This window comes from Heteronotia binoei, chromosome 20 (genome assembly GCF_032191835.1).
Source record: "Heteronotia binoei isolate CCM8104 ecotype False Entrance Well chromosome 20, APGP_CSIRO_Hbin_v1, whole genome shotgun sequence".
Classification (NCBI taxonomy): Eukaryota; Metazoa; Chordata; class Lepidosauria; order Squamata; family Gekkonidae; genus Heteronotia; species Heteronotia binoei.
This window is the reverse complement of record NC_083242.1, coordinates 23,740,994-23,765,925: the sequence shown is the minus strand read 5'-3', so window position 1 is coordinate 23,765,925 and position 24,932 is coordinate 23,740,994. Positions and strand designations below refer to the sequence as shown.

Genomic DNA, 24,932 nt, shown 5'->3' with positions numbered 1-24,932 from the left:
TTGTGGGGGAGGAAGGGAAAGGAGATTGTGAGTCGCTCTGAGACTCTGTCCTTGAAAGGGCAGCTGCTGTGAGAGCCCTCTCAGCCCCACCCACCTCACAGGGTGTCTGTTGTGGGGGAGGAAGGGAAAGGAGATTGTGAGTCGCTCTGAGACTCTGTCCTTGAAAGGGCAGCTGCTGTGAGAGCCCTCTCCAGTCCCACCCACCTCACAGGGTGTCTGTTGTGGGGGAGGAAGGGAAAGGAGATTGTGAGCCACTCTGAGACTCTTCGGAGTGAAGAGCGGGATATAAATCCAATATCTTCTTCATCTTCTTCTTCTACTCTGGCCACTCAATGCCAGGACCACCGTAATCTGAGCTGGCATTGGTGGTTGGTATCACAGGGCAACTGCTGAGGTCCCAGACCAGCAGGGGGTCCACTGCTGGCCCCTCAAGCCCCCCTGCTACTTCCCCTGCTGGCCTGCTGTGGGAGGTGGCATGGTCTCTACAAGTCACCTCAACCCTCTGTTTTTGGGTGGAAGAAAGGATCAGGCCCAGAAAGGGAAAGTCAACCCACGGTGAGTGGAAAGATGGTGGGAGGTAAAGCCCACGGAGAGCATCTAAACTGGGGCCTCAGAGGCAAATATAGAGGCTGGATCCCCATTTCCTTGAGCTCACCTGATAGTCATACAATATTGGTGGATCTACGTGGACGTTTTTAATGGTCCCATCATGCCATTCAAACTGCATCATTGCTTTCTGAAAGGAGGAAGGAGGGAAAATCCCAGAGTTAATGCTGTTTTGAGCCTGTGAGAAGTCAAAGCAGAGCTGGACGGTGTGGACATTCCTTAGGCTCCGACTTGGCAGCATCTCTCTGGCTCCATTCTCAGCTCAAATGCAGGAACACAAAATGTTCCTTAAGCTCCGACTTGGCAGCATCTCTCTGGCTCCATTCTCAGCTCAAATGCAGGAACACAAAATGTATGGACCAGAGGGAGGCTGCCTCTCTCTCCTCTGCTTTTGTGAAGACTGATAATAGGGAAGAGGAAATTAGATACTTTCTGATTCAGGTGTTCACAGCAATTCCAGTCCATTCAGTTCCATTATATACCACTCAACAAGGGGGAGACTTAGAAAAGAGCAAGCATCCAGTAGCACCTTAATGACAAACCACATTTGTGGCAGTGTCGAGCTTTCGTGAGTCAATGCTGACTTCTTCAGGTACTTCATGAGCAGTGACTCATGAAAGCTCCTCCCCTGTCACAATTTTGTTAGGCTTCAAGGTGCTTCTGGACTGCTGATCCTTTCTGCTGCTACAGACAGGCTAACCCGGCTACCCATCTCGATCTATCGCCATGGACTTCCCCCTACTGCCCCCCTTCCTCCCTCTTGCTGTGGTCTGCAGCCCTCAGCCCTCCCACCCACCCCCAACCCTGCCATTCCCTACACATTTCAGGGTTCAGAAATGGAGACTTAGAAAACTTTAAGCACACAAACCGGTTTTGAAAAAAAGCTTTTAACCAGGATTTTTTCCACTCACTTCAAGCAGAGTTGATGACACGGTTTTCTGAAGAATAGGGACAAATTCTTCCACAGGGGAAAAAGCATTTGGTGCCAGAACTTGGTACAGGCTCAGCTTCTTGGCTGCAGCAAAACAAACAAATCAATGTACACGTTGTTTCCATCAGATCCCAGGCTGGTCTGAACAGCACCCATGCTGAAAGGCTGGGTCAGTGCTTGGATGGGAGACCACCCCCCCGGCCACTTATGCCACCTTAATTTCCATGGGTGAAGAAAGGTGAGATACAAACACATATAAACAAGCAATTAAGTACTGAGGCCAATGTAACCCATTCCACAAAACCCCTCTGGCTTCCCGTACCTTTCAGCCCATTGGTTTTTATCCATTCTGCTGAAGTTTGGGCCAGGAAATCTGGGATTTGTATCACAAGAGGTCCTTCGTGGTTTGGTGGCTTCGGCAGTGAGCTGGCCGAAGGAAGCAGCGCAACCTCTGAGAAACTCTAAACAGAGACTTAAAATTGGGACCATCCAAGCCAGCTGGATTAAAAACACACACACAAAACCATGCAGTTCTGGTCACTGCACACCCCCCCCCCCCCCGCAATGGATGGCGTGGAGCTAGAAGAGGTGCAGAACACGGAAATCAAAATGGCTTGGGGGTTGGGAAGCTTTTCCCTTTGAATAAAAGCTGCAGGACGTGGTCCTTTTCAATCCACAAAGAGACATCTTAGATGAAAATGTGATAAACTTTATAAAAGTATATAGGGGCGGGAAGAGCAGTCAAGAGAACTTTCCTTCTCAAAGAAAATTAGAACCTGGTCACCTAATCAAGCTGTTGGGGAGGAGGGACAAGAATTAAGCACTCTTTCACTTAGCCCCTAAGCTTCGATAGCTTGAAAAGGAGAATGGGACGAGACGCAAGTACAGAGAATAATAGCAGCTGTTACCCATGAAGGATAAAGGGAAGCTCCCTGTGCAGGGGCAGTACAGTATCAAGTTTTGCAACAGGGGTAGGCTTTGGCCCCTGGACCCTACAGGGAGGCCTTCTGGGGGTATCTGGCTGGATCTGGGGAATCCAGGCTGCTGGACTAGATGGACCACCAGTCCAACCCAGCAGGGCTCTTACAGTCTTAACAAAAAAACAATCAGGCACTTACCTCTGGCATTAAACTAAAATGTGCAAGGCCCACCTTTCCCTTATAGATTTTATTTATGACATTGAGCAAGTCCTTGGCTCTTTTGCGCTCCCCAAGGATCATGTCCAGATCATTGCTGTCGTAACGCTGAGGTCGCCAGGACGAAAAAGGAAAACAAAACACAATCAGATTTCTTTTTGACTGCTTGCTTGCCACTGTTATGACATCAAAATAGTGGAATTGTGGGAATAAAATGGAAGGGGAGGTCAGGCCCCCAGAGCACAAAAGGACTTGTTACAGACCATGACTCTTTTTATTCTAGAAATCAAACAAATTGTATTCATAACAAACAAACATTTAAAACAAATTGTACTCGTAAGAGTGTGTGTAGGCACCGGTAGTGTTGCAAGCTTGCCCAGGGCCCAGGGAAAATTATGCTTGGATCTTGTATCTCAAAATATGTGTGGCCCAAATCATTGGTTCTAAAAAAACTTGCCCATTTTCTTATTTCCTTGAGTGATGGGGAGATGGCATCCCAAGAACCTTCCAGAAAACAGCAGCATCACCCTGATCTGGATAGCCCAGGCAAGCCCAATGATCTCGTCAGATCTCAGAAACGAAGCAGGGTTGACTCTGGCAAGTACTTGGATGGGAGACCTCCTCGGAATACCAGCAGTCAGGATGGCAGGGGCAGGCTTCGTTCAGCCATCTCTCTGAACATCCTCCAGGCCCCCAGTAGGGGTCAGTCACCAGAGGTCACCAGGACTTCCAGGTTCTTCTCTGGCAAGTACTTGGAAGGGAGACATTCTTGGAATACCAGCAGTCAGGAGGACAGAGGCAGGCTTTATTCAGCCACCTCTCTGAATGTCCTCCAGGCCCCCAGTAGGGGTCAGCCACCAGAGGTCACCAGGACTTCCAGGTTCTTCTCTGGCAAGTACTTGGATGGGAGACATTCTTGGAATACCAGCAGTCCGGAGGACAGAGGCAGGCTTTATTCAGCCACCTCTCTAAATATCCTCCAGGCCCCCAGTAGGGGTCAGTCACCAGAAGCCACCATGACTTCCAGGTGCACACTCATACACAAAACAAACCCAAAAATACCAAAAAAGAAAAGAGATAAAGAAAAGAAAAGAGCAGTGTCGTGGATGGGGCACAAATGGAGCCCCCCAGTCAGGCCTACCTCGTCTTTTGTACAGCAGCTGTGATAATGGCCGCCAACAGCTTCGGCAACACTTTTAAAAACAGCCTGGGTGTTAATGGCAAGAGAGAAAATTATCAGCCACAGAAGCAGGATAGCTTATTGAGATGGTTGCCAACCACCGGAGATCTCCTGACAGGACAACTGATTTCCAGATGACAGAGATCAGTTCACATGGAGAAAATGGCTGCTTTGGAAGGCAGAGTCCTCACCTCCCCAAACCCCCTCAGGCTCCACCCTCAAATTTCCAGGTATTTCCAACCCAGAGGTGGCAACCCCACGAATAGACACCAGCTCTTCATAATACTCCCATCCCACAAAAAGGGCTCAGCTTAGGGATGTGAAATATACTGGGTCTGATGTGTTGGTAGATCACACAGACTACTTTATTGGTGACTACATACTACACAAAGGCAACATGGCGGGGCCGAGACGCCGCTTATATACACCCCCAATAACGCCCCCAAACCAGTCCATACACAAATCACAGCGGTCCAGCTTTGCGCCATGACCGCTCATTGGTTGTTGTACAGAGTTCCATTCCTCAGACCCACAGTTTCCCGGATGTCTGCTGCGGAGCAATAAATTCAGTGCAGTCACTTCATGTCGCCAACCAGCTCAGTACATAACAGGATGCCAGCCTCCAGGTATGACCTGGAGATCCCTCAGAATTAGACTACAGAGGCTGAGAGAGGCAGAGGTCACCCAGTGACCAGAGCACAGGTGGATTTAAAAGGGGATTAGACAGATCCATGGAGGAGAGCTGTCAGTGGATACTGGCCATGATGACTAAAAGGAACCTCTGAGTTTCAGTGAGCCAGGAGGCAACATCAGGGGAAGGCCTCGGTCTCTGGGCCCTGTTGCTGGCCCTCCAGAGGAACTGGCTGGCGACTCTGTGAGAAGGGATGGTGGGCTAGATGGAGCACTGGTCTGATCCAGCAGGGCTCGTCTTATGTTCACTGAGCTTCCATGGCAGAGTGGGGATTCCAGCCTGGGTCTCCCAGACCCCAGTCCCACACTCTAAACACCACAACACTGCCTCTAGTTGCCTCAGTTCATCCTTACCCATTTCTATGTGCAGGTAACACATGACACTTCCTGGCAATAACCAGGAAAATATTTTCAGAGCAATCGCAGGGAGAAATTAAGCTTACGTGACAAAAACTGCCAAAAAAATTCATGCACATAAATAATCAAGAGCCAGTTTGGTGTAGTGGTTAAGTACATGGACTGAACACACTGGGTTCAATTCCCCACTCCTCCTCCACATGAACCTGCTGAGTGACCTTGGGTCAGTCCCAGTTCTCTCAGAGCTGTTCCTCTCAAGAGCAATTCTCCGAGAGCTCTCTCAGCCCCACCTACCTCACAGGGTGTCTGTGTGGGGAGAGGAAGGGAAAAGAGATTAGAAACCGTTCGGAGACTCCAAGTGAAGGATGGGGTATAAATCCAATCTCCTCTTCTTCAAAGGAGAGCCAGTTTGGTGTAGTGGTTAAGTGTGCGGACTCTTATCTGGGAGAACCGGGTTTGATTCTCCACTCCCACTTGCACCTGCTAGCATGGCCTTGGGTCAGCCATAGCTCTGGCAAACGTTGTCCTTGAAAGGGCAGCGGCTGTGAGAGCCCCCTCAGCCACACCCACCTCACAGGGTGTCTGTTGTGGGGGAGGAAGGGAAAGGAGATTGTAGGCTGCTCTGAGACTCTGTCCTTGAAAGGGCAGATGCTGTGAGAGACCTCTCAGCCTCACCCACCTCACAGGGTGTCTGTTGTGCGGGAGGAAGGTAAAGGAGATTGTGAGCCGCTCTGAGACTCTGTCCTTGAAAGGCAGCTGCTGTGAGAGCCCTCTCCAGCCCCACCCACCTCACAGGGTGTCTGTTGTGGGGGAGGAAGGTAAAGGAGATTGTGAGCCGCTCTGAGACTCTTCGGAGTGGAGGGCAGGATATAAATCCAATGTCTTCTTCTTGATTTGGGTGCTTATTAATTTTGCTGATGATACTAAATGGGGAGGGGCAGCAAATACAGTAAAAGACAGAGTCAGGATACAGGATGATCTTGACAGGCTGGAAAACTGGACTAAAACCAATGAAATTAATTTTTACTGAGATAAATGTAAAGTTCTGCATTTAGGTAGGAAAAATTAAATGCATCGTTATAGGATGAGGGAGACTTCTCTGGCAATAATATGTGCGAAAAGGATCTAGGGGTCTTAGAGGACCATACACTTAACATGAGTCAGCCACGTGATGCAGCAGCTAAAAAGGTCAATGCAATTTTGGTCTGTATTAACAAAAGTATAGTGTCCAGATCATGTGAAGTGATATCACTTTACTCTGTTCTGGTTAGGCATCACCTAGACTGCGTATTGTGTTCAGTTTGGGGTACCATGATTTAAGAAGGATATAGACAAGCTGGAACGGGTCCAAAGGAGGTCAACAAAGAAAGTGAAGGGTCTGGGTCTGGAGACCAAGTCCTATAAGGTTTAGCCTAGAGAGGAGATGACAGAGAGGTGATCACCATCTTCAAGAACTTGAAGGGCTGTCATCTAGAGGATGGTGTGGGACCACACAAAATGCCTGGGTAGCCAACAAACAGGACCTAGAGGCCGAGGCCTTCCCCTGATGTTGCACCGATATTCAGAGGACTGCTGTCTCTAGAGATAGAGGATCCCCTTTAAGCCATTTCGGCTCTTGCCGCCTTCCTCCTTCACACGTCCGTCCAATCCCTATTTCTGCTTTACCAATCTGATTTGTTGGTTTCTACTGCCATTTGCCTTGGTGATGCATCACCAAGTTGTTCCAAGGTCTATAAGCTTTCCCAGCTCAAGGTGGGGAAATACCTGAAGGTTTTGGGGAGGGAGGGAGGGGGTGGGGTTTTGGAAGGAGAGGGAACTCAGCAGGGTACAACGCCAGAGAGCCCGCCTTCTAAAGCAGCCATTTTCTCCAGGGAACTGAGCTCCGCAATCTAGAGTTAGCTTCTAATCGCAGGAAATCTCCATGCTGGCAACTCTGCTGATGGATCCCACTTGTCTTCTGTTATGCTTCACTTTGAGGCAGTTTCGGAATTCTGACACAGGTGGGTAGGCACTAGGAATACCCACTAGGAAGGCCCAGGGAGGCTGCCAGGCCCCACCTCTCCCCAAAAAGGGAAGAATGCCCGGCGTTTCAGCAACATGCCGATGTGACCCACAAGTGATGTAGGCACGTCAGCGGTGATGCTCTGGTTTGGGGGCAAAACCTCTATGGTAACCATAGAGTTTTGCCCCAAAACCAGAGCATCATCCCCTCATGTCCCTGACATGCTTACATCACTTCCAGGCATTTCTCCTGCACCCACCCCCCAATTCTCCACTGGCAACCCTAGTAGGTGCCATGTGAGGTGGAGCCGCGCACACAAAGGAAGCCCAAGTGCAGGGGCTAATTTTAAAAATACACTGGGAAAGAGAAGAGAGAGATACTAAAACCAACACTACGGCGGCAGCTGTTGAGGAAACATTTCAATCTACATAGCTAATTGGATCTTCAGTGGCCAACCAGAAGCCCTGCTGGGCAAATGCCCCACCTGGCTTTCTAAAAATACTTGGTAGGCACCAGAAAGGGGTCAGAGGGCACCACGCTGGGGAGAATTTCTGGCATATAATGATTTAATTGAAAAGTGATACAGAAACATGGTAAATATACTCCAAACAACAGTGGCATCAGGGTCCTGGTCTGCTTCAGTATGGATCCAGTGGGAGAAAGCATAAAAGCACAACTTACAGGAGGCACCTGGCTGCTACACTCGTAGGTGACCATTTGGATCAGCAGATCTCTCCCCAGGGTACATTGTTGGATATAATCAGATAATATTTCAGAGGACTGATCTGGGCTGGGTTAGAACATACACATGTAAATATCAATTAAGCAAATGAAAGACAGAAATGGATAGAGACATTGCTGTATTCCTCTGTGGTCAACCCACTAAACCGGGGGGGGGGGGCAACGGTAGCTCTCCAGATGTTTTTGCCTACGTTGGCCATCCCTGCACTAAACAAAAGGTTTAAAACTGCAACGCTCTCCTGCGCAGGGAGAAAGCTAATGGTGAAAAACAGTTAGGCTCTTGTCCTATGAGTGACAGAGAGACTTATTTTTTATTAAGTTCTAATATAAACTATCGGCAAACTTCTTTTGGTATGTTTTAGTTCTACAATCTTTTGTATTTGCCATTATATGCAGTTTATTTTGCTTAATACTTGAGATATGATTATAATATACGGTATATGCGTACTATATATATATTGTGGGAAAACTGCAATAAAATGTACTTGAAAGAAAGAATAACGATTCTGCACTGCCAAATGGGAGCCAGGTTATGGAAACCCCTCAGGGGATTTTCAAGGCAGGAGATGAGCAGAGATAGCTTGCCATTCCTTGCCCCTGCGCAGCAACCCTGGACTTCCTTGGTGGTCCAGGGACTCCCTAGAGTCAGCCCTGCTTAACATCTGATCTCCAACCACCTAGGAAGGTGGTGAGCTCCCCTTCATTGGCAGTCTTCAAAACATGGCTGGATGATGATTTGTTGGAGATGCTTTAGGCTGATCCTGAATGGAGCAGGGGGCTGGGCTAGATCATCCGTACGGCCCCTTCCAACTCTAGGATTCTAATGAGATGAGGCCAGTCAGGCCTATTCAAACTTCTGCATACCCCTTATTTGCTTTGGGTCAAGCATAGCTGATTACCATGTGATTTTCCTCTATATACATATTTCCCCCCTTAACCTCTTTTTTGGCTAGTTGTGGGTTAATTTCCTCCCCTTCTGCCCCTACACCTTTCCATAACCCTGTGGCCTAATCCTGCATATTCTTATGCTTACTTGAACAGTTTTTTTAAACTCTTACACGGATGCATTAGTTTATCTCTTATAAAAGTCATATGTGATTTTCTGGACACATCCAGATGAGACTTACTTTCATACATAATTGGGATGGTCAAGTTTAAGTTGTTTTAAGTGTTACTTTTCTCCCCAAAATGAAATCAGAGCCTTACATTCAAGACAGAGACCTACCAGCTTCCTGCAATGATGACCAGAGCATCCAGTTCTTTCCGCACGAGGACCTTCTTCAAAGCTTTCAACAGGTTGCAGCCTCCGCTGGGCCTTAGTTCCTTCACCCATTGCCTTGCTTCATATAAACTAGGAGGAGGAAAGTGGACAGTTGTCTGTGGCACAAAACCTCTTGGGACTCAAGGAGAGCCAGTTTGGTGTAGTGGTTAAGTGTGCAGATTCTTATCTGGGAGAACCGGGTTTGATTCCCCACTCCTCCACTTGCACCTGCTGGCATGGCCTTGGGTCAGCCATAGCTCTGGCAGAGGTTGTCCTTGAAAGGGCAGCTGCTGTGAGAGCCCTCTCCAGCCCCACCCACCTCACAGGGTGTCTGTTGTGGGGGAGGAAGGGAAAAGAGATTGTAGGCCGCTCTGAGACTCTGTCCTTGAAAGGGCAGCTGCTATGAGAGCCCTCTCCAGCCCCACCCACCTCACAGAGTGTCTGTTGTGCGGGAGGAAGGGAAAGGAGATTGTAGGCCGCTCTGAGACTCTGTCCTTGAAAGGGCAGCTGCTGTGAGAGCCCTCTCCAGCCCCACCCACCTCATAGGGTGTCTGTTGTGGCGGAGGAAGGTAAAAGAGATTGTAGGCCACTCTGAGACTCTGTCCTTGAAAGGGCAGCTGCTGTGAGAGCCCTCTCAACCCCACCCACCTCACAGGGTGTCTGTTGTGGGGGAGAAAGGTAAAGGAGATTGCAGGCCGTTCTGAGACTCTTCGGAGCGGAGGGCAGGATATAAATATCTTATTCTTATTATTTCTTTACTTTATTTATACCCTGCTTTTCTCCCCAGATGGTACCCAAAATGGCTCTCACTGGTTTCCTCTCCTCCATTTTATCCTCACAAGAACCCTGTGAGGGAGGTTAGGGTGAGAGGGTGTGACTGGTCCAAGGTCACCCAGTGAGCTTCCATGGCACACGTGGGGATCTGAACTGGGGTCTCCTAGCTGTTAGTTGGGCACTTTAACCACTATACCGTGTTGGATATACATGCTGCATAGTCAGGACCAAATGTCAAAGATGACCCTGTGGAGAGAGCCCCAAAGTCACACACACCTTTTTGGGGCGGGGGCGGAACACATTCCTGCGCAGCAACAGCTTCAGGCATCCTCCTCCATTCGTGAAAAGAAGGCACAATTAATTGTTAAAATGCCTAATTTCCAAGGGCCTGGCAAAATAAAAATGTCCTTCCCAGTGTTCAAGAAACTGCTGAACGTTAGGAGAGAGAAGGAGTTCTGAGACCACTAAAAATATATATCCCGTTCCTAGGAATAGCCAGATCATGTCACGAATGTTTCGTAGTCACTAAGATGTACCAAGCCCCCTGGCCTTGACAACCAGATTACCAAATTTATGCTGGTTATAGGAAGTTTCTTTCACCCGGAGACTAGGCAAACCCACTGAATGGGAATGCCTAGCTGAAGTTCTGACACTGTTAAGTGTCAAGCAGCTCATTGCTTACTTGTCCACGTTGATGGGTCTGGACCCCTCCCAAAGAGGCGACACCTCGGTTCCAAAGGAAAGGAAATATAGGCGCTTCACGTAGCACAACTGCTCATCGACTAAATGCTGGGGGGGGGGGGGAGGGAACAAAATTTAAGGCTTTGAGTCAACAGATAAACCAGGGCAAAACTAGAGGCGACGTATAGCAAGCAAGAGGAAAAGGCTGCCATTTGCTATGCAGGCTGAACTTCAGAGGGATGTTCCAAGCAGCCCGGCACTGAGTTCTGCAGAGAAAGAGCTGCCTTTCCACAAGCCGCATCACCCTGAATCGCCTCTTGCCATGCTGATGAAGCACCAGTGCTTGCAGTGATCTTACCAAAAGGTCTTTTTGGAAATCAAGGAGTCTTGGCCCACAAGTGATATCAGACGTGTCAATCAGAACTCCAATTCTGCTCCCTTGTATAACACCAAACAGCTAAAGGAAGGGGTAAGGAAAAAGATGGAGAAAACCACATCTTGTGACAATCAAATTCTGATCCCTAGGGTTACCTGCCTACATTCCCAACTTTATGTTGCACCCAGTGTTCCCTCTAAGCAGAGTTAATGTGAGCTAGCTCACAGATGCTTAGCCTCCAGCTCACACGCTTTTGTCTGAGCTCAGAAAGGATGACCCCAGAACATACTAATTTATGCAGTAGCTCACAACTTCAGTGCCAGTAGCTCACAATTGTAATGCCGGTAGCTCACAAAGTAGAATTCTTGCTCACAAGACTCCAGATCTGAGAGGGAACATTGGTTACACCCGCTTAAAAACTAAACCACTAGAACAGGGGTGGCCGATGCTATCTCTCCAGATGTTTTTTGCCTACAACTCCCATCAGCCCCAGCCAGCATGGCCAATGGCTGGGGCTGATGGGAGTTGTAGGCAAAACACATCTGGAGAGCTACCATCAGCCACCCCTGCACTAGAACAGGGGTGGTCAAACTGTGGCTTGGGAACCACATGTGGCTCTTTCACACATATTGCTTGGCTCTCAAAGCCCCTTCCTTCCTTTGGCTCTCTAACATCTGATGTTCATGCCTTGCGGCTCTCAAACAACTGATGTTTATTTTTAGTGTCTCTTACATTAAGCAAGTTTGGCCACCACCGCACTAGAACAAAGTCTGAGTCCATTGGCACCTTTAAGGCCAACAAAATTTAATTCTGAGTATAAACTTACATGTGCATACATGTGGGGATTTGGAGTCTCCCAAGATATTAGTTGGGCACTTTTGAGGACTACCCTTCAGGGTCTTTCACATCACCTACTGCCTGGTCCATTTAACTGGAGACGGCAGGGATTAAACTTGGGACATTCTGAATGCCAAGCAGATGCTCTACCACCAAGCCATGGCCTGTTCCCAGGTATGCATAGGATTCTGCATCTGGGTGAATAGCAGTTAACTGGAGCAGTTTCAGATCAGGAAAACAGCACTGGTGGGGAGGCTTAAATCCCTTCTCCCCACATTCCATGGTCCCACTGTGAACTGGACCTCTTCACATGCCTAGGGATTGAGTTCCAAACACTGAACTATCCAAGTCCATCTGGTTGCGCAAACTTTGTAGCAGGCAAATTGGCCCTGAGCTATGAATCAGGATGTTCCATATACTTACAGAGTGTCTTCAGATAAACCACTCTATGAACACATATGAGCAGGGGTGTCAAACTCATTGGTTATGAAGGGCCGAATCTGACATAAATGAGACCTTGTTGGGCTGGGCCATATTGGGCAGGGCTGGGTCATGTCAGACTGGGCCATGTGTATACCTATTTAAGATTAGGTAGCAGAGGCATAAACTTTATAAAGGACACAGACAAACACAAAGATTTTTTAAAAGTTTTGAATAAAACATGCTTGAAACATTAGGACTCATTGGTTTTAAAAGTGCTTTCTTTGTAGCTCTCCCACGGGATCCAGGGAACTGAGCAAAGGAAGCTCTGGTTCTTTCCTTTCTTCCCCAGGGGATGAGGAGGGGGAGGAGCCTCAGCCAATAGAAAGAGGAGAGGTTTGGCTCAGTAGCACCGCTGTGTGATTGAGAGAGCCTGGCAAAACGCTATCCCTCCTCCCCTTCCTCCTCAAGGGAGGAACCTCAGCCAATGGAGAAAATAGAGTTCCTGTGTGATCGAGCAAGTCTTGCAAAGCAAGCTGTTATGCAGAAGGAAACAAGAGCGAGGGAGTAGGGAAGCAGATGACAGCCAGATGCTCGGGGGCCTGATATGAGCCCTCCAGGGGCCAGATTTGGCCTCCGGGCCACATACTTGACACTCCTGTTTAGAGAATCAGACTTGCTTTTTCAATCTTCGTTTTTATGACTTTCTTTTTTGCTTGAACAGACTGAGACATATTACCTTTCTGCTGTCTTGTAAGAGCCACTGAATTCGTTTGTCATAAAGATCAATCACTCTAGAAGAGGCAAACAGAGAGCAAGCTCAGATCCTGCTGCTTGTGGTGGCACTGCGGTGGCATTGTGGGTGAATGGTCTTATTTGTTCTGCATCACAATTTAGCTGGGGGAATATAGAAAGCTGCCTTATTCTGAGACAGACTGTCATTCCCTAATAGCAGTAGCTCTCCAGAATCTCAGAACTCCAGAATCTGCCTAACTCCGGCTAACAGGCGTCTTCCAGGGACTGACCCTGGGACTTCCTGCACAAGAGACAATGTATATAACTTCATTTACACTCCACCATTGTCCCATTGGAGACCCAAAATTACTTACACCATTCTCCTCTTGTCCATTTTATCCTCACAACAAACCTTTGAAGTACATTCATCTGTGTGTGGGATGGTCTCCGGGTCACCCAGCAAAGTTGGGATTCGAACCTGGCTCTCCCAGATTCTAGACCAACACTATAACCCCTGCACCACATTTGCTCTGCATCTCATTCAGACTGATTCCCCACTAGGCTTGTTCCAGCATCGGAACTCTTTTTCCCCAACGCTTCCCTCCAATTTCGCGCAAGCTGCCCCGGAGCTGTGACTCACTCTGCCTCTTTTCCACGGCAAGCAAGATCGTATGAAAACCAGACCAATTCCTCACTAGGCAAGTTCTGGCATCAGAGCTTTTCCTCCCCCCACCCCATGCTTCTGTCTGATTTCTCACAAGCTGCCCCGGGGCTGCAACTTCCCTTGCCTCTTTCCCACAGCAAGCAGAAACCAGTTTTCAGAGGATTTTGCTTGCCATGGGAAAGAGGTGGAGCGAGTTGCAGCCCTGGGGCAGCTTGTGCAAAATCGGAGGGAAGCATTGGGGGAAAAAGAGCTCCAATTCTGGAACAAGCCTAGTGGGGAATAGGTCCTGGTTTCTGCTTGCCATGGGAAAGAAACAAAGCAAGTAGCAGCCCTGCGGCAGCTTGTGCAAAATCGGATGGAAGCACTGGAGGTAAAAGAGCTCTGATGCCAGAACAAGCCTAGTGAGGAATCGGTCTCAGTATTGTTCAATTTTACTAGCTGGGGCTTTCTGAGGTCTCCAGCTGGCAGGCTTGGGTCTTCCCCAGCTGTGCTACCTGAAATGGTGGCCCTGTTTCTTGGCCCAGAAACTGAAAGCACCAGCCAGCATTTAACCATTCAGCAAAGCTGGAAGCCTTCCTACATGTTCAGGAGCCTCCTTCCCACCAACAGAAATGCCACTTCATTTGGAGGAAGGCTTCCCATGTGGCTGGTGCAGACCTGTGAAGACCACCACTGGTCCAGAATGGTATCTGATGAAGGCTGCTCAGACCAGGGTTGTCAGACCGCCAGTCCCAACAGCAGATCCTTCAGTTTTGGGAGCTTCTCTCTGCCATGGACCAGCTGGCCAGTGGGGGAAACTCCTCCCCTACATAGGGTCATTGTGCAGGGGGAATGCTCTGGTTTTGGGAAAATAATAATAATAATAATAATAATAATAATAATAATAATAATAATAATAATAATAATAATAAAATTATTTTTATATCCCGCCCTCCCCCGCCAAAACTCTATGGTTTTAGCTCAATTTACCATAGGGCCTGCCCAAAAACCAGAGCATCCCCAACGTGATGATGTCACTTATGGGTAATGTCATATTGTTGGTGGCATCATGCGATGTCTCTGTCCACCTGCAGTATGCCCCTCTAAATCCCCCTGCTGGATCAGCAAGATGACCAGGCAACCCTAGTTGGACTCTCAAAAACTCATATCCCCAAATTCTCTCAGGTGCTCCTGGACTCGAATCTAGCTCTGCTACAGCAGACCAGCATGCCTACCCTCTGGAACTGTTCCATCAAAGTAACTGGTATGCCATAGCAGATTGGCAAGGCCAGTGCTTTGACAAAAGAATTGTCAGTGTTGTCCAAAAACTATTATTTCCCAGAGTCCTTTGTGTGGGAATAATTCAACCAGCTGAAGCTCCCACGGCTGCTGGATACTTACGCATGCAGCCGTAATTCAAAATCGCCAACATCCTCTGCAGTAAACTTCAGCTGCTCTGCATCGTTCTCATCCCTAAAAGCAAAACATTGGAGAGATGAAGAGAAGAGCACAGCCAGTCAGCCTGGAAGGGAGAGGACCCCAGACTTACAGCACAACAGTGCCCCTCTTCATCAGATCGTCCAGTGTAAGCTTCATGTTTTCTAAACTGTAGCTCTGCATCCAGTCATTGGTAGCCTTCAATCCAGAAAAGACCATTGCTGTATTCCTCACTTTCTGTTGGTCAAAAGGAGATAAAAGAAAGCCAGGAGGCAGGAAGAGAGATATGAACATATTCGTTTTCCTTCCTTCCTTCCTTCCTTCCTTCCTTCCTTCCTTCCTTCCTTCCTTCCTTCCTTCCTTCCTTCCTTCCCTTCTTCCTCCCTCCCTCCCTCCCTCCCTTCCTTCCCTTCTTCCTCCCTCCCTCCCTTCCTTCCTTCCTTCCTTCCTTCCTTCCTTCCTTCCTTCCTTCCTTCCTTCCTTCCTTCCTTCCTTCCTTCCTTCCTTCCTTCCTTCCTTCCTTCCTTCCTCTAACCCACAGGTCTTGAGTAGTACTGATCTATTCCAGCTAAAAATGAAAGGGAGAATGCAAGGCTGTTAGAGAGGGTGTCTTTGTCATAAGCTGCCCAAACTCTCATGGTCTGAACAAGCCCCCCCAAAAGTTTTTCCTGGCCTAGGGTGCATTGAAATTTAGTAACTAAAATGTCTGTGGAGGCTTGTTTCACTGGGGCATAAGTGGCTTCCATTTCTCTCTAGCTTCCTTATACCATGGGCATTGAAATAAAACATGCTTCACAGTTTCTGTGATTCCCTAAACCACAACCCCAATATCTATCTGAAAATGGTGTGCCTAATACACAGCCTTCAGAGATCATAGACAGTATCACATTTAACCTGGAGAGCACAATTGCTCACCTGTATTTTGGAATTCTTAAGACTCTACAGATATAACTGGTTCAAGGCAAGAAAAGATGTTCTTTCAGCTGCTGCAGCAAGAACTCAAGTGGCCAACTGCACATCCTACTTCTGCTGAGCAACAGAGAGAGTGATTCACTGGATGAATTGACCTCACAAGAGGCCCCTGTGTTGCGGTTCATTAACTTTCTAAGGTATTCCATCGGTGCATAAAAGTTGCCTCCTTTCATATGAATCTGACTATCATCTTATTATCCACCTCTCAGGGCCTGATTTGTGTGCCTCCATTTTCAGATGGGGGAGCCCTAGGAAGCAGGGCCTTTACTGTTGTGACCCCTCAACTGCAGAATTCCTTCCACAGGGAGATTTCACCTGGCACCAAGTTTTTTGAGTTTCAAGCACCAGACAAAAACATTTTTATGTTCCTGTCTTTTTTTCTTATTTCTGTTGAGATTCTGATTATGGAGTGGCTTTCCACCCCTTCACATGCCTGTTTGTTCTTACAAGTTCATGTTCAAGAACCTTTAATGGCATAAAAATCCTTACAAAAACTGGGATTATTGATGTTAAAACTGAATGCAGCTGGATTATTACTGATTTTAGCACTTGCTGGTTTTATTACTTAGGTTCACAGAATCATAGAGTTGGAAGGGATCTCTAGGGTCATCTAGTCCAACCCCCTTCACAATGCCGCCTTATTCAATACTTTTTTGTATTGATTGATTGAGCATTGAAAAGCCAGGCTCACTGTCAAATATGTTGCAAGTGAGATTGACAAAATCAATTAAATAAATTTCCTTCATTGAAATTCATTGCCTTACCAAAAGATCATGCGCCTGGTTGATATGAGTAATCAATAAACCATGGTCAGATTCACAGTCTGTTAGGGGAAGCTTCTGCCATGATCTTCGGCTTTCTGGTGAACAGGGCTTTGAGCTTGCATCTACCCTGCAAAAAAGAGAGAAAGGATTCATAATGCATCGTTATAAAATGTGATGCTAATGGACGAGTCCAGAGTAGGGTTGCCATGGAGGCTGGGAAATACCTGGAGATTTGGGGGGGGGGGTGCAGCCCAAGGAGGGTGGGGATTGGGGAGTGGAGGGACCTCAGAGGGGTTTATATAATGCCATTCAGCCCACCTTTTCTTCAGATGAATTTATCTCTGTTGCCTGGAGATCTGTTGTAATCCCGGGAGATTGCCAGCCACTACCTGGAGGCTGGCAACCCATGATGTCTTGTGTAGATCCATCAGATCCCATTTCCTTTATTCTCAGACACTATCTGCACCAACTCCACGGGTTCACAGTTGAAAGATCAAAACTCTTCCCCTTGAATGTCAGGTACAAGTTCCTGACAATGGTTGAGTTTTAGATTTGTGATTCAGAAACAATCAAGTGGTTTTCTTGCTAGTATTGTCATTGCTAATGAATGGTCAGTTAATCCACACATACCCGTTTATATATTTACATATATTTCCACCTGTATTGTCTCGTATTGTTATGTATGTAACTACCCACATATATTCATGACTGTAGTAATCTGTATTAATCTCTGCATTTCAATATCAGTGCTGATAAACCTTTCTATATATTCACCATAATTTTTTTGTGTAATGTAGATTAGTATGAGGCCCCAAGAGAGTGGAGATTCTTGTGGAAAGCCTGGGCCTAATCTTGTCGCCCTGGGAATGAAAGATGGGTACCAACGGAAAGTTGTCTGCGGAACTGGAATGCACCCTTGGAGAAAAGCAACGCCGGGGTCTGGGAATTAATTAAAAGACTTTTAGGTGGCAGAAGTTCAAGTGGGAGAACTGATGGGCCGTTAACCTGTAACCTATATTTGGACTGTACATTTCACTTATTGTCAGTCTGGCAAGACAAGTAGTCTTGCGTGCACCTGCTACAAGTGTTTGCTACCTGATTCTTCATTAAAAGCTTCTTTTGCATTTACTCAAGACATTTTGTGACGGTTTCTAGGCAAAACTCTTCCTCTTGACTTAGTAATCAATGTTTCACCCTCATGGGGGGCGGGGTCATAGGGTTGCCAGCCTCCAGGCAGGATCTGCAGATCTCCCGGAATTACAACTGATCTCCAGACTACGGAGATTGGTTCCCCTGGAGAAAATGGCAGGTTTGGAGGGTTGACTCTATGGCAGTATACCCAGCTGAGGGCTCTCCCCTCCCCTCCCCAAACCCCAGCCTCTCTAGGTGCCACCCCAAATCTCCAGGGATTCCCCAAACTAGGACTGGCAACCCTAAATGAAGGAATTTGAGGCAGGCCAAATGCTTGCCTGCCACTTTTCATCCAGTTGTGGTACAAAATTCTGCCCACAGTTTCACTAGAAAGGGAGGGAGGGAGGGAGGGAGGGAGGGAGGGAGGGAGGGAGGGAGGAAGGAAGGAAGGAAGGAAGGAAGGAAGGAAGGAAGGAAGGAAGGAAGGAAGGAAGGAAGGAAGGAAGGAAGGAAGGAAGGAAGGAAGGAAGGAAGGAAGGGAGGGAGGGAGGGAGGGAGGGAGGGAGGGAGAGAAAGAGAGACTATTATTGAAAGTAGTTTCTGAGAACTGGACTTCTGATGGTCAACCTCACTGGTTTTAACCTTCAAGTGCCCATGTGGTAATAAGGAAGCGGGAAGTGGCAGAGGAACTTGGGCCAGGAGTTCTGGCTGGAGAGAGCCCACCCAGTCCTCTGCTGCACCAAGGGTGAATCTTACCCCACTTTCTTCAAGAACTGCCTGTCGTCCAATAACTTGCTCGTCATCTCTGTTTCAGCAAAAGAGAAGAAAAAAACAAATTCCCTGAGCAAACCATAACCGCAAATCCTGTTGTCAAAATAATCTGCAGTTGCCTTTCAATATTAGAGACAGTCCTCCCGAGCAGAAATTCTGCTGGATGATTGCCCCCTCCCCCAAACACTCTCTTCATCATCTTTTAGGTACCATACAAGGGGCACCTTGGGATTTTGGGGACGGGTTAAGCGCAGAGTGGTAAAGCAGCAGTACTGCAGTACTGTGATCTGAACTCTCTGCTCATGACCTGAGGTCGATCCCAGCGAAAGCTGGTTCAGGTAGCCGGCCCAAGGTTGACTCAGCCTTCCATCCTTCCAAGGTTGGTAAAATGAGAACCCAGCTTGCTGGGGGCAAAGTGTAAAAGACTGGGGAAGGCAGTGGCAAACCACCCTGCAAAAAGTCTGCCGTGAAAACGTTGCAGAAGCAATGTCACCCCAGAGAAGAAGATATTGGATTTATATCCCGCCCTCCACTCTGAAGAGTCTCAGAGCAGCTCACAATCTCCTTTGCCTTCCTCCCCCACAACAGACAACCTGTGAGGTGGGGGGGGGGGCTGAGAGGGCTCCCACAGCAGCTGCCCTTTCAAGGACAGAGTCTCACAGCGGCCTACAATCTCCTTTCCCTTCCTCCCCCACAACAGACACCCTGTGAGGTGGGTGGGGCTGGAGAGGGCTCTCACAGCAGCTGCCCTTTCAAGGACAGTGTCTCATAAGGGCTCACAATCTCCTTTACCTTCCTCCCACACAACAGACACCCTGTGAGGTGGGTAGGGCTGGAGAGGGCTCTCACAGCAGCTGCCCTTTCAAGGCCAACCTCTGCCAGAGCTATGACTGACCCAAGGCCATTCCAGCTGGTGCAAGTGGAGGAGTGGGAATCAAACCCGGTTCTCCCAGATAAGAGTCCACACACTTAACCACTACACCGAACTGGCTCTCCTGTTGTCCAATAACTGCAAGCACCAGTCGGAAATGACAGGTGCTTGCACAGGGGACTTTTCCTTTCCTAAACGGATTCCCCCCCCCTTCCCTTCACATCTTGCTTTTTAAAATTAAAATTAAATTTTAAAATCTCTCAAAAATCTACTGATGTTTATTTTATGTGCTAAAGTCTCTTGTTCATTTGTTTTACCTGTATTAATCATTGCTGTTTTTAGGATGGCATAAATATTTTGGAGGGAAAAACACAAATCCTCACTAGGGACTAGGAGATCTCCAGACGACTGAGATCAGCCCCCCTGGGGAAAATGGCTACTTTACAGGTGTGAGGCGCCTGCCGATCAGCTGCCATCGCAAATGATTTTGGGGAAGGGGGGGCTTGCTATGCGTTTGCTATCCCTATGTTATTCTTGGTTTCCCTGTATGACTCCAGATCGGACTCAGAGTACCTGTCTGAGAGAACCTACTTGGGATTCAGGCTGCTGAGGTCCCTCCCCTTCCCAAACCCTGCCCTCTCCAAGTTCCACCTCCAAATCTCAGGAATTTTCCAACCTGGAGTTAGCAAGCCTAATGTTAACTTTAAAAAAATAACTGCATATCATTATTCCCCACAAAAGCAATGTTTTTCTGAATATATGCCCCTCTCTCTCTCTCTCTCTCTCTCTGACCCTACTACCTTAAATTCTATGCAATTTGAAAGTGTCATTAAAAGTTCATTGAATAGATTTTTTTTTTTTAATCTTAGCTATCTACTGCTCATACTGCTCTCAACTTAAGCAGAAATCCTTACTCAGTTTTGGGGCCCAAGAACGGCATAATAAAAGGGCGGGGTGTGTGCATTTATTTAAAATGAAGCTAAATAACCCCTGATGCAAGGGTATTAATGAATGGTTATTAGTGAAACAACGTTTGAGTCCAGTGGCAGTTTAATTCTGACTATAAGCTTTGGTGTGCATGCACACTTCCTCAGCTATTAATGAGTAAAGAAACAGGACTTTGTAGGTGCTTGTGGATACTCTTTACTCCGTGTATCTTTGCTATTTAAAGCAGTCACTTCCGCTGCAGAGCATAGCTTTTGATTTATTAAAAAATCTTCTATATCCCCTTTCCATAAAACATCTAAGGCAACTCCCAGTAGAAAACCTCCCACAACTCATGGCATTAAATGTGAAGTTACAAGAAGCACTCAAAAACATAGAGGAAGATAAAACACATGGGTAGCAGCATTAAAAAAAAAAAGGCAAGCACTAACTAAAAGTCTACTGAAAACAAAAGTATCTTTGCATGGTGTTGAAATCCTAATAAGATGGAACCACAGCCTCTCTCCACGTAGTTGGAAGATGGGCTGAAGCCTCAGCAGATGATCTCATTGTATGGGATAAGCTAGAGGGGGCTCAATAATACTGGCTTCTGGGCCCAAGATCAAGACCAGAGCTCTCTCATTTAGAGAAGTCACCACTGTCTGTTGAGAAACAAAGGATCATTTCACATTGATCTCCCTTGCCTCCAAAGTCAAACCTCCAAAATCTCCACTTGGGATTTTGCATAAATCAGCTATGTGATGCTCTGTTGCCTTGATGATTTTGATTCCCTTGCACTTGAAACTACTCCACAAAAACAGCATGCACTTGTCAAGGTTTTCTGCACATCCCTGAATTAGCTGTGTACGCTACATATATTAAATGTAAGGTAGACTGTATTTTTAATTTCTAAATTCCATAGGAAGATGGTTACAACGTGTGTACGCTGTGCCAAAAATCTACAAAATGAAGAGCAAAAGTAAGAGAACTAGAAAACCACTGTGAGCGGGTTAATATAATCCAATGTAAAAAGGGAACAGAATTGGGGATCTAATGAAGAACTGAGCCTCCAGGTCATTCTTGATCCTTCTCTCCTCTCCCTGGCAGGAAGATCCCATGGCTCTGACTTCAAAGGAGTCTCATACAAAAGTCCAGGACTCACCAGCGACTCCCAGTCCTTCCTATTCAGCTCCCTGGGCTGTAGGGTCGGCCTGTTTCTCCTGAGCACTTCTGGCCTGAACTGCATTTCTGTTGCCAACAGCAACGGAAGCAACCAACCAGTCTCACCAGAGGAGGGAGGAAGAGACTCACACACAGCTCCAGCCCAGGGACCAGGATGCAGCAGCCGACGGCAGAGCCCTCCAAAGAACATTTCCAGGGTTCCCCGAGCGGTATTCGGAGCTTTGGGTGGCTTAAATAGGTCTGCAAAGAGGATCTCAGCTTCTCAAGCAGCACCCGGGGAGTGAAAGTGTGGGGTATATTATTTGTTAAGGAACAAAATCCACAGCTCTGAACTCCCCTTTCCCAGGCAATGTGGCCAAATGCAAAATAATGCACACTGGGGCCAAGAATCCCAGCTACAAATACAAGTTGATGAGTTGTGAACTGGCAGAGACTGACCAAGAGAGAGATCTTGGGGTCGTGGTAGATAACTCACTGAAAATGTCAAGACAGTGTGCGATTGCAATAAAAAAGGCCAACGCCATGCTGGGAATTATTAGGAAGGGAATTGAAAACAAATCAGCCAGTATCATAACACCCCTGTATAAATCGATGGTGCGGTCTCATTTGGAATACTGTGTGCAATTCTGGTCACCGCACCTCAAAAAGGATATTATAGCATTGGAAAAAGTCCAGAAAAGGGCAACTAGAATGATTAAAGGTTTTCCCTATGAAGAAAGGTTAAAACGCTTGGGGCTCTTTAGCTTGGAAAAACGTCGACTGCGGGGTGACATGATGACAGAGGTTTACAAGATTCTGCATGAGATGGAGAAAGTAGAGAAGTACTTTTCTCCCTTTCTCATAATACAAGAACTTGTGGGCATTCAATGAAATTGCTGAGCAGTCAGGTTAAAACGGATAAAAGAAAGTACTTCTTCACCCAAAGGGTGATTAACATGTGGAATTCACTGCCACAGGAGGTGGTGGCGGCTACAAGCATAGCCAGCTTTAAGAGGGGATTGGTTAAATATGGAGCAGAGGTCCATCAGTGGCTATTAGCAACAGTATGTGTGTATGTATGTGTGTGTGCCATATATATATGGCTTCTCTTATGTTCTTATGTAATGCTTGGTAGGGGTGCCAAAAAACCTTGAACATGTCCACCCTTGTTTCCATGCTAGCTACTTGAAGAAGGACCCTGGACCCTCGTGTTGGCACCCTCAGACGGAACCACCACCACCCCTGACCCTGGTTCGTGGTCAGATTCATCATGAAGTGCAAGAAATCCTTGATGCCAAGATCAAACGTGGTGAACTGTTCTATCTCATCAAATGGACTCATTTCCCCTTGAGTCAGGCCGAGTGGGTCAGTTCCAGAAATACCAATTGCAAGGCTTTAATTAAAGACTTTTACAACAAACATCCTAATAAACCCGGGGGGAAGGGGTCTTGGGGGGGGGGCAAAATGTCAAGAGTCACTCCATCTTGTTCCTCTTGTCATGTGTATTCAATTGTATAACACTAGGCTGTGCTTCCATGCGCATGCTATGCCTTTGATATAACTGTAAGTCATTTCTTATCTGGAGAGAGGATGGAATGTCTGGGAATTGGCTAGTTGCTAGGTAACCAAGGGCAAGAGCTGGAGGAGATATGAACCATGAACTGATAGCGAACACCTGCAGTGATGAGAGCTTTGCAAAAACCCCGCACAAAACCCCCACTTTTGCTTGGCGCGCTTTGGCTTGAATTATAACGGTCAGGGCAAAGGTTTATAAGTTGGGGGAACTGACAGAGAGGTCAGTTCCAACAACGCGTGTGTATGCCCATGAAGCTGGAATAAAGATCTTGAACTTCAACTGTCTTTTCCTTGACTCTGGGTCTGACAAGCCATAGCGCAATGGTCATCTTGTGGAAGGTAAGCTGCCCTCTGGCCTTTCTGCTGGGGGGGAAGAGGAGATCAAATCCCTTCTTCCTGTTCCCCAGTCTGCTGCCTCTAGTAGCTGCTGCAGGCCGGAAGAAATACAAAATGGCCATCATGTGCAAGAACAGGCCTTCCCGCTCAAATGTGCTGGCCGCCTCTTGTCCCTGCACTGCTGCAGCTAGCTGGGGACAAAAGTAGTCTGGCTGGCTGGGGAGGGGGGTGCAGTAAAGCTGTTCTCTCTCCCCCCCTGCCAGTCGCCTCTTTTGCCTCTGAGCAGCAGCCACACCCAGGAGGAAGAGACTAACTAGCTTGAAGAGAGGGGGGAGGAAAGCTCTCCTTCCATCAGCCAATCAGCTTCTGTTCCTTCCTAACTGCACCACCCAGGAGGAATAGAGACACACTGGCTTGAACGGAGGGGGGCAGAAAGTCACCTGTAAAAGCCACTTCTGGCAGACATTTTATGGTTGGCCCCTCCTCTCCTGGTAGCCATTTTGTTCCTGCATCCGCCACCGATGTCAGAAACCCCAAAATAACCACAGGCTCAAAAGGGTTGGGGACCCCTATGATATCACACCCTGTGATGTCATTCCAGGTCAAAGGTCAGCACCCTCCAACTCTTTCCCCTTGTCACTTCCTGTCACCAAAATTCAAATTTCCCACCTCACATGTAGGCCTCTGCATGTATGTGTTCTATCCTACTGAACCTTTCATCCTAAATATTTGTGCTGCTATAAGTGACTGCTATGAAGTTATCTTCCACACCCAGAAACTCTCAAAACGTTCCTCAGGTCCACCCCGCCCCTCCCGCATTGAGAGAAATTCACTCAGAAGGCCCGTAACAGTCATCCCATCCTCCTTTCACCCCTCAACCAGCCTCTGGGGCTTTTAGTGTCTCTACAGGTCCCAGTGAACCAGCTTGTCTTTGTGTCTGTTGCATTCCATAAGAAATCTTTTCAGATGTTCAATGTGTGACCAAGGGTTTAGTATAACCCCAGACCTGCAAGGTTTCTCCTGTGTCGAGGGGACAGCCTTCAGGGCATGTTCAGACCTCTAATGGCCTGTGAGGAAAAACCAGCACTCTGGTGGTTGAATGAGGTAGCAAAACAGATTTGGGACCATGCTGAGATTTCCTCTGTGTCTGAACAATTCCCAGAAAGTAAGGTAACAAGATAATACATGTAAAAGGTTTTTTATCCATCATAACCCTCCTATTCCCATAGTGCTAAGGAAGAACATAAAACGCCCCCTAACATCTAGCATGTCGTGTCTGTGGCTGAAATTGGAACCAACAGTCTGCTCAGTTGCACTCTTTCATTTCCCTTTTCTTACCTCTGCTTAGAGAAGGAGGCAACCCTTCCACATCTATGTTCCTGTGCCAATCATCGCTTTGGAGTCTGGAAGGAATTTTCCTCCAGGCCACATTGGTTCACAGATCCTGGAGATTCTTTGCCTTCCTCTGGGCATAAAGCAGGGGTCACTGGGGAGTGGGAGGTAGTTGTGAATTTCCTGTGTTGTGCAGGAGGTTGGACTAGATGACCCCTGAGGTCTCTTCCAGCTCTGGTTCTGTCTCTCCCACCCACAGTGGCCTTGGACTTTGTGACTGAAGCTGAC

At 47.5% G+C, this 24,932-nt stretch overlaps 1 protein-coding gene across 1 annotated transcript in view; it reads right to left on the bottom strand.

Moving 5' to 3' along the window:
* Positions 1–18,477, bottom strand: part of VWA3A (von Willebrand factor A domain containing 3A) — a 71,382-nt gene extending 52,905 nt beyond the window's left edge. Inside the window, exons 1-14 of the mRNA XM_060261040.1 lie at positions 18,431–18,477; positions 16,544–16,670; positions 14,920–15,044; positions 14,772–14,843; positions 12,732–12,786; positions 10,718–10,816; positions 10,361–10,467; positions 8,869–8,994; positions 7,584–7,692; positions 3,815–3,880; positions 2,656–2,781; positions 1,860–1,998; positions 1,518–1,621; positions 656–736 (exon numbers count right to left, since the gene is read on the bottom strand). Of these exons, the coding sequence (XP_060117023.1) occupies positions 656–736; positions 1,518–1,621; positions 1,860–1,998; positions 2,656–2,781; positions 3,815–3,880; positions 7,584–7,692; positions 8,869–8,994; positions 10,361–10,467; positions 10,718–10,816; positions 12,732–12,786; positions 14,772–14,843; positions 14,920–15,044; positions 16,544–16,670; positions 18,431–18,477 (1,383 nt within the window). The remainder of the gene's footprint in view (positions 1–655; positions 737–1,517; positions 1,622–1,859; positions 1,999–2,655; positions 2,782–3,814; positions 3,881–7,583; positions 7,693–8,868; positions 8,995–10,360; positions 10,468–10,717; positions 10,817–12,731; positions 12,787–14,771; positions 14,844–14,919; positions 15,045–16,543; positions 16,671–18,430) is intronic.
* Positions 18,478–24,932: the final 6,455 nt, after the last annotated feature.